Source organism: Sinocyclocheilus grahami, unplaced genomic scaffold (assembly GCF_001515645.1).
Source record: "Sinocyclocheilus grahami isolate Dianchi unplaced genomic scaffold, SAMN03320097.WGS_v1.1 scaffold1441.1, whole genome shotgun sequence".
NCBI lineage: Eukaryota > Metazoa > Chordata > Actinopteri > Cypriniformes > Cyprinidae > Sinocyclocheilus > Sinocyclocheilus grahami.
The window spans coordinates 108,027-122,555 of record NW_015506620.1 but is presented as its reverse complement, the minus strand read 5'-3'; the positions used below and the strand labels follow the sequence as shown (position 1 = coordinate 122,555).

Here is a 14,529-nt window from a genome sequence, read left to right as displayed (position 1 = left end):
TTATCATAATATTTATATTTAAGTGTATTGTATTTATAACATTTTATTTTGTCATTATTTATTTTGTATTTTTATCATTTTGTATTGTCTTAAGTTGTCCAAGTTGTTAAAAAAATTATTTTTCTTAATAAAAGCTATATGCATGGATTGCCATTTTGTTGTCTATTAGATGTATATATGTATTCGTTTATTAGCTGTATAATTGATGATCAGTCTATTCTTGAGCTATGACAGCCCAAATTTAGCCTCGTTTTAGCCTAGACGTCTAGGCTATATTTAGACGTCTAATAGACGTCTTTTAAACACAAAATTGCTTGCTGGATTCTTTCTGTCCTACTTGAATCTACAGCAACAACAGATCAAGTCATATTTATTACAGGGCAAACAGCTCCTATTATATCTTAGAATAATAAACAAGGCTGTATATTACATAAAATATTATATAGCGCTGTCATGCTCTTGACTCAGTATCAGAGGTGTAAAGTATTGGAGTAAATGTAATTAGTTACTGTACTTGAGTATCTTTTCGGGTACTTTGTAGTTGCACTGAGTATCAAAGATAATAGCAACTTTTACTCTTTACTTCACTACATTTCTGAATGAGTATCTGTACTCTTTACTCCACTACATTTGAAATGAGTGTTGCAGTTACACATTACATTTTGCATGGACCTAGCTTTTTCTGCTGCAGTTTATTTCTGCTACAAAAGACGTGATACTGCCTATTACAGGTCACTGAAAGTACTGCATCTTGTGCGTTTTGCCCTTACTCACCCAAACTTGTCAACAAGGCTACTTTATCTGAATTTGAGTTCCTTAGCAAGTATTTGTGAATCACATATGTTTTATATATGAGATGAGGACATGACTGCAGCCGGCAATGAGGCCCAAACCAACACATCCACTGCAAGAAGGCATCAGCTTTTTAATTTTACTTAACATTATTTTATTTATACATTATACTGAAGATACCTTTTTGAAAGATATTGTTTTTTTTTGCTTGTTTGTTTTGTTTTGTAATTTTGAGGTGTTCAGTTTTATTTTATGAAATACCAGCACATAGATCCTTGCCTCTGCCTGTTTTCCGCAGCTTCTCCACAACGTTACAGTTTTTCACTGGCATGTCTCTTTGACTAGTGCATCTTTGAGCCTATAAGTAAAATACTTAAGTACTGTTAAAATCATATACTCTAAGTAATTTTCACTGTAAGGTATCTGTACTTTTACTCAAGTATGGTTTTTAGGTACTCTTTACACCTCTGCTCAGTATTGAAGAACTGATACAAAGAAAGAATGTTTTCACTGTATTTACATCATTCTGACCAGCAGGCATCACCAGCGTGTGGCTTTTCGAGTGCCCGAAAGCTGTTGCTGTGAAAAGATCACTGTACTGAATACCTTTATGGTGAGAAAAAAAAAACCTTCTCAATATTCACAACAAAATCAACAGCAAAAATAAAAGTAAATAGTGAGAATTGAATAAAATAACAGCATGATGTTATTAAATAAAATAATAGAACAATATGAAACATACTTTAGATCCCTGATCAAAGAACATTATATTTAACATTTAATTGTATTGTGTGTTTTCATTCAAAATGTTGCGTTTATTTGTCAAGTTACAGTTTGATTCTCATAGGATTATGCGAACGTGTGTTTAGCAGACATGCTCAAATCAATAATGATGCAGTTTTTTGTAAAATGGGTGGACATTTAATATAGATTAAAAAGACCCCCTGCAATCAATTTTATCCCTTAAAACTCATATTTGATAAAAAAACAAGATGTATATAAAATATTTTTTCTCTCTCATTTTTGCAGTAAGAAAATAATTTATTTATGCCTTAAAGTGTTTAAATGTTATTAAGACGTGGTAAAGTGAAAAGGATCTAAAATGCAGCATAGTCTTTATTAAACAAATGAGTATAATCCAACAACAAAATATATCCAAACAAGAGAAAGGCAGCATAACAGTATGCACATGCAGACAAACAAACTACAAAAACTGAGGGCATTATATACACGTGAACTAACGATCAAACGAGGGACAGCTGTGTGATAAACCATGACACAATGAATAACCATGGCAATGGAAGAAAACAGAAGGCAAACATAGGAAATGATGAAAACATTCTAAAAAAAGCCCTTGAAAACGAAACCGAAAACATCACAGATTGTGACAGCCTACTCTAAACCCTTGCCGAATTAAGAGTCATGCAGCTACCTTCAAACAAATCAGCATTCTTTTAAATGCTTTAAACATCTTAGAAAGTCAGTGGAGAAAGGTATAGTTTTTCATAACATCATAATATACGTCATATACGTAATTCACCTGCTTTTTTCCCTCTTCCTTCTTAAAGGTATTTTTATACTCACCGTGTTAAAATGGCTACAGAGCATGATAGGAACATGTTTGTGATGATAGGAAAGAGGGGAGGTTGTAAACTGTTAGTGTAAACTGCTATTTCAAGGAGAAAATACTCTGCAACTGTGTTGAGTGACTGATGAATGTGTGCATGGTTTGTCTTATATTACATATACAACACCACATGGACATACAAACTACATTAAAACTTGATTTTTACCGTATGAAAAAAATTCACAGTAGAAGGACAGGAAGGACCCTGACCTATAAACTAAACACACATGCACTGAATACCCACACACACAATGCTTGTAGACCCAACAGATCAAACCACATTTCTGTAAAAAAGCCAACCACAGCAGGTTTCAGTTTGACTCAGAAGATGAACTTAAGTAAAAACGGTGCATGGTTTTAATTTTATAAACTGTTTTTTCCTTACACAAAAATTGAGAAATAAATATACACAACCATTTTAAAATCGCTAGTTAGACTATTTTACCATTAAATTTAGTTAATCCACAATTCACACAATATTCTTGTAATTCTACTACCAATTTAACAAATTCAGGCAGCTATCTTACAAAAAGGATGTTAAATGATAAAATTAAAGAATGTTTTCACCCATTAAGAACAGATAAAGTTTTAATAAGGCCAGAAGAACTATAACATTATATTATATGCAAATATGTATAACCTATAGGGTCAAACTCTGTTGTGGGAGGATTCACATCAGGTTGAGCGTTTTTAGGTTGAATGTCCTCTTAGATCAGACACTGAACAACTGACAAAATGTTTCACATGCTAGTTTTGTTCTGTTTGTGCTGGTGGAGTCCGATAGGTAAGAAAACATTATTTTCATCAGCTGTTATTTTACCAAATGAATATACAATATTGTGAAACGTACTAACTTTAAAGACAAGTCTCTGTTCAGAATGTTACATTCAAATTCCCAGGTCTGGAATGGCCATGGAAATAAAATGTTATGGAAAATGATTGACATTTAACTTTTAAAACAAATTGAAGATTGAGGGGTCACACACATATCTGTTTGTTAATATATCTGACCTTTCATTATGTGGCTCTGCTGCTGTTCTTCAGTTTACTTGTAAATTATAAAAACTACAGCTGATTTCAGAATTTGTAAACCGACAAAATTATGTTCTCCAGGTGTGTTTGGTGAATTTGTGTCAGTGATGGAAGGTGATTCTGTCACACTAAACACGGATGTTACTGAAATACGTGAAGACGACGACATACTGTGGAAATTTGGAGCTGAAAACTCTCTCATAGCTAAAATCAGCATTGAGAATCACATTTTCTCCATATTAGATGGTCACAGTGGGAGATTCAGAGACAGACTGAAGCTGGACGATCAAACTGGATCTCTGACCATCACAAACATCACAACTCAACATGCTGGAGACTATAAACTACAAATAAAGGGAGCAAAACGGTCAGCAAAAACATTCAGTGTTTCTGTCTATGGTGAGTAGAAACCATCTGTTTTCATTTATATTTATTGAATTGTAAAATAATTTTGGGGTTTTAGATGATGGACCAAACCCTCATTCTAAACACACTGAACTGAAAAATAAGATTGATGTTTATATTAATCAATATTTCTGCTCATTTTTGTCAGCTCGTCTGCCCACTCCTAACATTACCAGAGATTCATCATCATCATCATCATCATCATCATCATCATCATCACAGCAGAATTGTTCATTGGTGTGTTCAGTGGTGAATGTGGGTCATGTGACTCTCTCCTGGTACAAAGGAAACCGTTTATTGTCCAGCATCAGTGTGTCTGATCTCAGCATCAGTCTCTCTCTACCTCTGGAGGTGGAATATCAGGAGAAAAACAGCTACAGCTGTGTGCTCAACAATCCCATCAGCAACCAGACCAGACATCTGGACATCAGCAAAATCTGTTACACACGTTCAGGTTTGTCAGTATTGATACATGTTTATCTACTGAGCTGATCTCTGATTTTGTTATAGATCAGACACATTCACTTTAATTTTGTCCATTATAGATCAGGGTCCACCCTTGGTGCTGGTTTCTGCTGCTGTTGGATCTCTATTGATTATAGCTGCAGTTGGGATCTTCTGCATCTGCTGGAAATGTAGAACAACAGGCAAAGAAGGCAAGTGTCACCGTTTTCAGTTGCTAAATATATTATAAAAAAGTCAGTTGCAGGGCAGCAGTGGAAAGTTTGTGTGCGTGTGTATGTTTCCATCTTGTGAGTGAGTGTGTGTCCACACAGTATGTGAGACAGCTTTTTTTAATGAGTAAATCATAATTTAGTGGGACACGCATGGAAATAGTTTGACTTTTCGGCATATTGTTTATTACTTTGTGAGTATTGGTTCGTTTGCTGTTGTAGACTGTAAGAGCCTTTGAAATAACTGAAACTCTTTGGCGATCAAGAGATATGTAACTGTAATGCAGTCACGACCTGCCTAGAACTACTTTAGCTGACAGCTCTAATAATGTTGCAAAGAAACACATCTAGTTCAGATTGTGTTTTGCTGTTTTAATCCTTCTATTATTGTTGTTGAAACAGTTCAGACTCTTAACAGACAGATCACTTACGCTAATCCAACATTCCACAAAAGAAACGCACAGAAATGGGTAAGATTGTGTAAGATGCATGGAAATAGTTTGACTTTTCGGCATATTGTTTATTACTTTGTGAGTATTGGTTCGTTTGCTGTTGTAGACTGTAAGAGCCTTTGAAATAACTGAAACTCTTTGGCGATCAAGAGATATGTAACTGTAATGCAGTCACGACCTGCCTAGAACTACTTTAGCTGACAGCTCTAATAATGTTGCAAAGAAACACATCTAGTTCAGATTGTGTTTTGCTGTTTTAATCCTTCTATTATTGTTGTTGAAACAGTTCAGACTCTTAACAGACAGATCACTTACGCTAATCCAACATTCCACAAAAGAAACGCACAGAAATGGGTAAGATTGTGTAAGATTTTTTTTTTTTGATGAAAAGTCTCTGTATCATTTAAGTATCTGTATCACACACAAAAGCACCATATCAGATATTTATGTAAAATGTATTGTCATTCAGTACCAGAAACACACAAAATATCTGCACTGCCTATGTATATTTCCATATATATATATATATATAAACAAATATTTTTAAAGCAACTGAAAAAGACTGAAGGAGTGTGGGATCTCTAAACCCTACTATAACCACTACAGGCTTCAACTTTCAGTCAGTGAATATGATATACACCCAAAACATTAAAAAATGTAAATAAATAGTTTATTCAATTAACTTAATTTAACAGGAGAAAATATTTCCAGAAAATTAATGCGGGTTTATACCACAGAAACAAGTCCAGGTTTGTGTGTCAGCTAGCTACTATATCAGTATCGCATATACTAAATATATTGTTTTACTGAAATAAGCACAGCTAATTCTTACTAAGCAAAGCAACACTAAACAAAGCTAATATACACATTAACTGTTTGTTGAATAGCACCTTTAATTATAGTTAAATTAAACATTTACTCTTATAACACATGGATGGGAATCCACTGTCCAGTTATTTCAACAATAATGGTTCATGTAGTTTCAATAAAAAGCGATTGAGTTATTTTTTAAAGATTTAATAGAACTATATGTTTGTATATTTTAGCAGAAACTTACTGTGTTAAAACTGTCTTACAGGAAACTGAAGCAGTCAGGAAATGAAAGTCACATCAATGCATCTTTTTTGATGGCTTGCACAACAGTCTGTCAAAAATGTGCTTTTTACACCATGCGATTATTGTCAAATCTGCTTTATAACACAACGACTGCATCTTTTTTAGAGTTGTTACAGCAAAATCTTATATCAGATCAAATTTGTAGTATCACATTTGGCAATAATTCATAATAATCACTGAAGCCAGAAAGTCACAAGTTTACAACCAAAGTAATCTGTCTAAGAGGTCATTTTTAGAGGGTCACACTTCTTAGTTTTTTTGTTTTTTTTATCAGCTCTGGTGTGATTATTTTTTATTTTATTTCACAGAATGCTGAAGTGGAAAATCATGTGGAGTATACATCTGTTGCCATATGATCAGTTGTCAATCTTTTTCTAGCGCTAGATTAGCTGCTGTGTCATCACTTTCAACGATGATCATCCTGAAGGGTTTGAAGTTTAACACGTAAAAACAGATTAATGAAATGCTCTCTGAAATAAGAATGTCCTTGTAATACAAATTAACGAAATCATATGGCCCATTGGAGCATTTCATGTTTAACTCTTAAATGCTAAAGAGACCATGTGTGTAAATCTAATAAACGTACAAAATGTAGATACAAAAGGAGTGAAATATTGCTTTAATCGTTACAGAAAGGTGGTTTGTTCTCTTGCGTAGCGAAACAACTTATGCATGAGAATGTATCTCATGCCGGACGATTGTTTTTGATGTCTGTGAGAGTGTCTCTGAGGTGTGAATAGTGGTTGAAGGGCTTTTTTCCCATTACTGCTAACATGAAACCATTTGACTTCTGCTTTAGACAAAACAGTTTGCTACAAAATACCAAATCTAACAGATAAAAGACTGACTCAAGTCAAATAGTGATATTACTGCAGTATTATGTGTCTGTAAAATATTAGTATTGACATGGCTGATGTATTTCTATATCCATGACCTCACATACTCATGCTGTGCTCCAAAAGATTATTATGTTTCTTGGAAATGCACAATTAACATACATATGTTTATTTCTTGGAGATGCACATTTGACAGTATAGCTTTAGTTGACAATAGCAGTAGCTTGAGCTTGAAATGCATATGCATTTATGTTCATTAATGGTAAGCCCCAGTAAATCTTTCCTGTTAAACTATTGTATGTTGAGGTAGATTACATAAGGCTGAACATAGGCTGTCCATAGTGTTTGTAACTTAAATAATAAGTAATCTGTATTTAATTTTTACACTTTTAGGTGTCAGCGTTCTAAAATTCTTGTAAAAACAAGTCAACATTGTTATCAACATTTTGAACTTGAGTGTATTTAGAAATTAGGTATGGTATCAAATAAAATGTAAACTTGCACTTATTAAGTTAACATTATTGTCAGTATATGTTTTTTCTCAATTGAAAAATCAATTAAAAACTCAAGGCAAAAAAAAAAAAACAAGGCAGAACAGGAAATAACCTGCAGCAGCGAGTTATTCAGACCAGTCGGTGGAAACACACTATTAATATATTCCCATGCATGCTGAGTAGTCAGCCTCTCTCCGTCTCATATCATGCACCATGTGAACGCAGGCAGATCAGTGAGTTAAAGTCACGGGGGCGCTTTGTGTGTCTCTGCCTGTGTTCCAAAGTGCATACTATCCATTCTAATCTATGTGATATTATTAATTTTCAATACTATTTAGGGCAGATAGGGTGGATAGTATGCACATTGGGAAGTAGGGTCTGTCGTTTTAGGCAAATACTTTTGTGGTATGGAAAATGGATGGCTAGATGAATTTGCTGCAGGCGCCATCTTCTGGCGAGACGCGAAAATTAATTCAGCATTACCCTGAAAGTGCATTATGGGTATTCTGGAGCCGTTGAGTGTTCATCGGTTGCACTTAGAAGATGTCCACCCAAATTTTTATAACAAATAAACAAATCACAGATAACACAAAAATGTGTTTGATAAGTCAACACTTTCTTTATGTGAAACATACCTCAAACAAATTAAATTAAAACATTTTAATTTACTGAAAATTGTTTTCCTGATCAAGTAGAGGAAAAAAATATATAGAATCCCTCAATGTTGAGAGAAAAATATGTAATCCGATTGTAATTTGCATTTCAAAAGTAGTTGGATGTTCCCAGTTAGCTGTTTCAAAAATTTGGTGCAAGTATAGACCAAGGAAGACCTCAAAGCGTCAGGATAGAAATCTCAAAGCAATTTGCCTTGAAAATAAAAAATGCACAACGAAACAAATGAAAAACAAATAGGCGGAAACAGCAGTCAATGTGTGTGACAGAACTGTAAGAAACCGGCTGAATGAAATGGGATTTAAATATAGAAAAACCAAACGGAAACCAGCATTAACACCTAAACAGAAGAAAACAAGGTTACAGGCTAAAGAGAAGCAGTCATGGAGTGTGGATGATTGGATGAAAGTGATATTCAGTGATTAATCATGAATCTGCATTGGACAAGGAGATAATGCTGGAACTTTTGTCTGGTGCCATTCAAATGAAATGTATAAAGATGACTGCCTGAACAAAACAACCAAATTTCCCAACTCATTTACGGTATGGGGTTGCATGTCAGGTAAAGGACCAGGCGAAATGGGCATCCTTACCTCAACAGTCAATGCACAAGTGTGCTTTGAAAGTTTGGACACTTTTGTCATTCCATCCACAAAAAAAAGGTTTGGTGATTACGATGTAATTTTTTCAGGATGATAATGCATCTTGCCACAGAGCAGAGTGTTAAAGCTTTTCTTCAGGAAAGGGATATCCACTCAATAACATGGCCAGCAAACAGTCTGGATCTAAATCTGACTGAAAATTTTTGGAAATTGAAAAAAAAAAAAAAAGGTCTATGAAAAGGCTTCATCTTGCAAAGCTGATCTGTCAACCACTATTCGAGAAAGTTGGAACCAGCTTGATGAAGAATATTGTTTTTCATTAGTGGAGTCCATGCCCCAAATAATTCAGGCTGTCATAAAAACCATAGGAGGGGCAACAAAGTACTAACGGTGCATTTTGGTTGACGATCTGCAAAAATGTCAACAATTCTGTGTTTTTCTGTCAATATGGGGTGCTGTGTTTACATTAATCAGGGAAAAAAAATAACTTAAATGATTTTAGCAAATGGCTGCAATATAACAAAGAGTGAAAAATTTAAGGGGGTCTGAATACTTTCCGTACCCACTGTATTAGTGCTGTCAAACAATTAAAGATGGGGTAAGCGATTTCTGGAAGCCAATGTTGACATTTGAAATCACCAAAACAAACACGCCCTTACCCCAAAAGTGTCTGGCCCCTATTTTGATAGCTCCACCCCACACATACGTACGCAATGGATTAGTTCTGTGAAACAAAGCAAAACTGCTGCTGCGTTCCATTCATGATGTATTGACACAAATTTCAAATGATTTTCAACGGTCGCTTTGTCGCGTCCAGTGTACTAGGCAGACTTTAGCTGTTGCGGCGCAGACACGGTGTTACTCAGCTATCGAGAAGAAACAAAGCAACCTCGGCGTCCGATCGCAGGCCTTCCGCTCCTTGAGTTCTCTCCAGTGCTGGAAAGCTGATCCGATATTTACACAGGTCCCACTTTCTTGCCTTAAGCCTTCTTTTGTTCCGCAGATGTTTTCCTCTTTTGTTTTTTATCCGCCATCTCTATCTTTCTGTCGCTCAGCTCTGCTAATGTCCGTCCCGTGCACTGAATGAGCTCTCCTCCACATCCTGAGTAGTTACGCCCCTTACTGCTGATTGGCTGCAAGAAGCACCCTGGGTCAGCATAGGTATTAACCCGCAATAAGGTAGTGTTGGGTCGTTCTTGAACGATTCGTTCATTTTGAATGAATCTTTAATGTGACTCGGGAAGAACGAGTCGTCTCGGGGAGTGATTCATTCAGTCGCGCATGCGCAACATCCTATAAGTTCTGTACTGGAATTAGTCAAGTAGTTCACCTGTTTCGAGTCTTCGGGTTTTTCGAGTCGTTCGTTCATCACGTGACAGCCCTATGCAGTCTGCCGGAAAGAGACTTAATAATAATAACCAACTCTTTATTACCTTTGTTACAACATTCAGTGTTATGGAAAAGAACCATCATGACAGAAATTCACACATTTATAAACTGTAAGAAGTAAAAAGCTACAATTTGAGACCAGAAACGCATCACGTAACTTTAAGAGTAAATAATAATTATAATAATGATAATAATAATAATAACTATGCACCCGTTTGTAAGGAAGCTTGTAAATTAATTAATTTCTCTATCCAACGCTGTCACGTCACGTGATAAAAGAACGAACGATCCGAACGACTCGAGAGATGAACTAATCAATTCTCTTTCCGGCTCAGACTGCATTGGTTAAGCTTATGGGGCTGTCACGTTATGAACGAATGACTCAAACCCGAAGACTTGTCAGATAAGAGGTGGTGAGCTAATCATAGACTGAAGACCCAGGTAAACAATTAATTAATCTTTTCTGTTTCTTATAGCAGTTTTGTATTGTATGTAGTGTGATCAACGTTTGTTTAAGTAGTAGACGTGTTAGGGAAGTAACACGTAACATTTTAATTATTTTTTGCTAAAATAAACTAAATGACTCGAAAAAAGATTTGTTCATTTTGCTGAACAAGACTCAAAGGTCCGAGTCGGTAAAATGATCCGAACGTCCCATCACTACAACAAGGAAGCTCACCAGGGGCCCCTAGTGGTGGCTGAATTTATTACAATTAATTTAGTAAAATTCCAGTGAAATTTTTGTATGCATAAGGAGTCTGATAACACACCAATGGTGAAATCTGATCTCACCGTCATCCAGTCTGTCTACATGAAGAAAAAGAAACACAAAAGAAAGAAAACAAAAAAAAAACAGACAGACCAAATCCAGAAGAACTGTGGCAATGTCTCCAAGAAGCTCCAAGAAACCTACAAAGCTACAATACTGTCAAAAGTTTTGAATGCTGTCAAAATAATGTCATAAATAGATTTTATTAATCAATTTACTTCTATTAACTAAATTAAATCAACATTTGGTGTGATCACCCGTTGAGTTTAAAGCAGCTTTTGTCCTAGGTACACTTGCACATAGTTGTTCAGGTAGCTTTGTAGGTAGGTTTAAACGTCCTGGAGATGTTGCCATGTTTCTTCTGGATTTAGTCAGTCTCAGTCTTTTCTGTTTCTTCATGTCATTCCAGACAGATTGGATGATGGTGAGATATATATATATATATATATATATATATATATATAATGTCTCCAAGAAGCTCCAAGAAACCTACAAAGCTACAATACTGTCAAAAGTTTTGAATGCTGTCAAAATAATGTCATAAATAGATTTTATTAATCAATTTACTTCTATTAACTAAATTAAATCAACATTTGGTGTGATCACCCGTTGAGTTTAAAGCAGCTTTTGTCCTAGGTACACTTGCACATAGTTGTTCAGGTAGCTTTGTAGGTAGGTTTAAACGTCCTGGAGATGTTGCCATGTTTCTTCTGGATTTAGTCAGTCTCAGTCTTTTCTGTTTCTTCATGTCATTCCAGACAGATTGGATGATGGTGAGATATATATATATATATATATATATATATATATATATATAGATTAAAATTTCACTGGAATTTTACTAAATGAATTGTTGAGGGGTGCTGCAACCATAGTACGGCATCAAAGTTCCTTGATTATTACGCCGGAATGAGAGTAGTTCCTAGCCATATTGACCTAGAAAATCGCAGCTTTTTATTTTCCGTAATATCCGTAATAATCAAGGAACTTTGCTGCCGTACTATGGTTGCAGCAGGCGCAATGATATTACGCAGCGCCTGAAAGTAGGCTTATTGGATGCTACCTAGCTGGGACTATTTTCAGGCGCTGCGTAATATCATGCAACCATAGAACGATAGCAAAGTTCCTTGATTATTACGCCGGAATGAGAGTATAGTTCCTAAAAGTTATTAAAGAGCTGTGAGTGATTTTTTTTTCTCTCTCTCCTTTTTTCCCTTGGATTAACACTGACAGCAACTCAGCATCTAGTAAATTAGGCAGTTACTTTAAAACACAATACATGTATACAATATAAAGACATCATCAACTGTTTATGTTCACTTATGTCATAACCAAAGTTTGAGGATACTCACCAAAATGGATAGTTTGACTTATGTATTTGACCATTCAACCACAATAAGAGAACTCCATTCTGTGGCCATGGGCTGTGAGACGCGGCTCTAATGCGCACAGAACACCGCATGCTAGTACTGAATTAAGTTATTTCGCGTTTTTGATGTTGCACTTGAATGCATTATAATCACTTGAATGTTTAAACTGGCAAGTGTGTGTGTGTGTGTGTGTGGGGGTGGGGGGGGGGACGCAGCCTTGGAGCCCACAGTCGGAGGAGAGCAACTGCGCTGGACTGCACAGTCAAGTGAGAGAGATGCATCAGCGCTGTGCAGACATATTGTCGTATGACATCAAAGTACTGTGAGATAGTAGGCTTGTTTGAGATTAGCAAAATCTGCGCAGAACCGATCACCGGTGATCACCGCGAGATGCATGCCGGTTAGAAAAGTGTCCGACTTACGTCCGACTTGCTCTGATGTCATGCTGACGTGTGCAAAAACAACTCTCGCGACGGCGAGGCGGCTGTGTCGGATTGTGCAGTCGAGCGCGGTTGCTCTCCACCGACTGCGCTGATCAAGTGCATGATGGGAAAATGACCAACATTTCAGGCAAGACGAGGCGCATCTCAAACAAGCCTATTCTTGTTTTTTTGGGCGTGTTAACAATAGGCTTGTTTGAGATGCGCCTCGCCTTGCCTGAAATGTTGGTCATTTTCCCATCATGCACTTGATCATATATATTTGTTGTTGTTGTTTTGCATGTTGATCTGAAGTGTAGGTTCCCTTTCATGGGAACTTCGAACTGCGTCCTCTAGGGGTCGCTATGGGGAACGCCTCGTCGTGACCCGTGTCTGAAGCATACATACATTGAAAAAACACCAACTCTTTGGCCGGCGACAGCCATGACGTCACTACCGGTGCGACTAAAGTATAAATAGGCGCCGGGAGCACACATCATTCTCTTCTTCATTGACTGTTCTGTTTGAAGTGTGCATTTCCAAGGAGAAAGTAAGAGCTATCTCTATTTATTATGGCGAGCACTAGCAGAGCATTTAGAAGGTGTGTGCATCTATGTCATCGCTATTTGACACCAGATGACACACATGATCTATGTGTTATTTGTTTGGGCGAAAAGCACGCACGTGATGTCCTCGAGGGGGCAATCTGCGTGCATTGCGAGTTTTTTCCAATGAAAAAGCTCCGTTCTCGTTTGTCTCTCTTTTCAAGTAAATAGGGGCAGCCATCTGCTTCCCGCGGATCAGGACCCGCTGCTGCTGAGGCACGGAGGAGAATGAGCTCGTGGGGATCTCAGGTGGACCTGGCCGATGAGTTTAGAGAGGGGCTTTCCTTCTCGCGCTCATCGGCGGCGGGCGAGAGACAGCCGCTGGAGGATGATTGTCTCTCTTTAACATCATCTGATCCAGGGGCCAGTGCTCTGCTGGGTCCAGCCCAGGAAGAGCAGGAAATGGATGAAGAGAGCGAAGAAGCTGAGGCTGAGCCTTCTCAATCCTCTTGCCCTGCGTATGATGAGCTCCTAGAGGTTATGGATCGTGCCACGGCAAGGCTTGACTTGCTGTGGAAGCGGACTAAGGAAGTGACGTTGCGAGGTCGTCTCGAGGAACGTTATCTTTCTGGCCATAACCCTCCAGCTCAGGTGAGCCTTCCTTTCCTTCCTGATCTCCATACTAAGATCGAGAAGGAATGGAAGAAGCCGTTTTCCTCACGCATCCATCGGTTTCAGCATACCAGTTATGCGAACATCGAGGCGATGCGCGAAAACGGCTATGAGAGAATGCCCCCTGTAGAAGAGACGCTAGCTAGCTATCTCTCTATGGGTGAGACATCGTCTCTCAAAACTCCCTCCTTGCCATCCGTGCCCCTTCAAGCTACATCTAAATTGAATGGCAGGGCATACGCAGCAGCAGGTCAGGCTGTTGCTTCGCTGCACACGATGGCGGTGCTCCAGGCATACCAGGCTGACCTGCTGAAAGACCTGGATAAAGGCGAGGGCCTTTCTTCTGATGACATGGCTGAGTTGCGCTCCGTGCTACTAAGCAGGCTGCCTCTGCCATGGGCAGATCTATGGCGGCGATGGTAGTAACGGAGAGGCAGCTGTGGGTAAACCTGGCAGACATCGGGAAGAAAGAAAGGGGTTTTCTTCTCGATGCCCCGGTTTCGCCCTCTGAACTTTTTGGTACATCCGTTGAGACGGTCGTCGAAAAGTTTAGGGAGGCGAAGGCGCGCTCAGCGGCCTTCAAAAACCTCATTCCACGAAGGTCCAGGGGTCCTGGCCCGTCTCGGTTTGAGGATCAGAGACGAGCACAGAAGGCTAGTGTCG

General features: G+C 37.8%; 1 protein-coding gene across 1 annotated transcript; it reads left to right on the top strand.

The window, feature by feature from the left end:
- Positions 1-2,385: 2,385 nt before the first annotated feature.
- LOC107570328 (SLAM family member 5-like) lies at positions 2,386-6,454 on the top strand. Its single transcript, XM_016256550.1, has 5 exons — positions 2,386-2,437; positions 3,533-3,850; positions 4,005-4,310; positions 4,933-5,000; positions 6,407-6,454. Exons 1-5 carry the CDS (start codon positions 2,386-2,388, stop codon positions 6,452-6,454), a joined length of 792 nt encoding a protein of 263 aa, XP_016112036.1.
- The last annotated feature ends 8,075 nt before the right edge of the window (positions 6,455-14,529 follow it).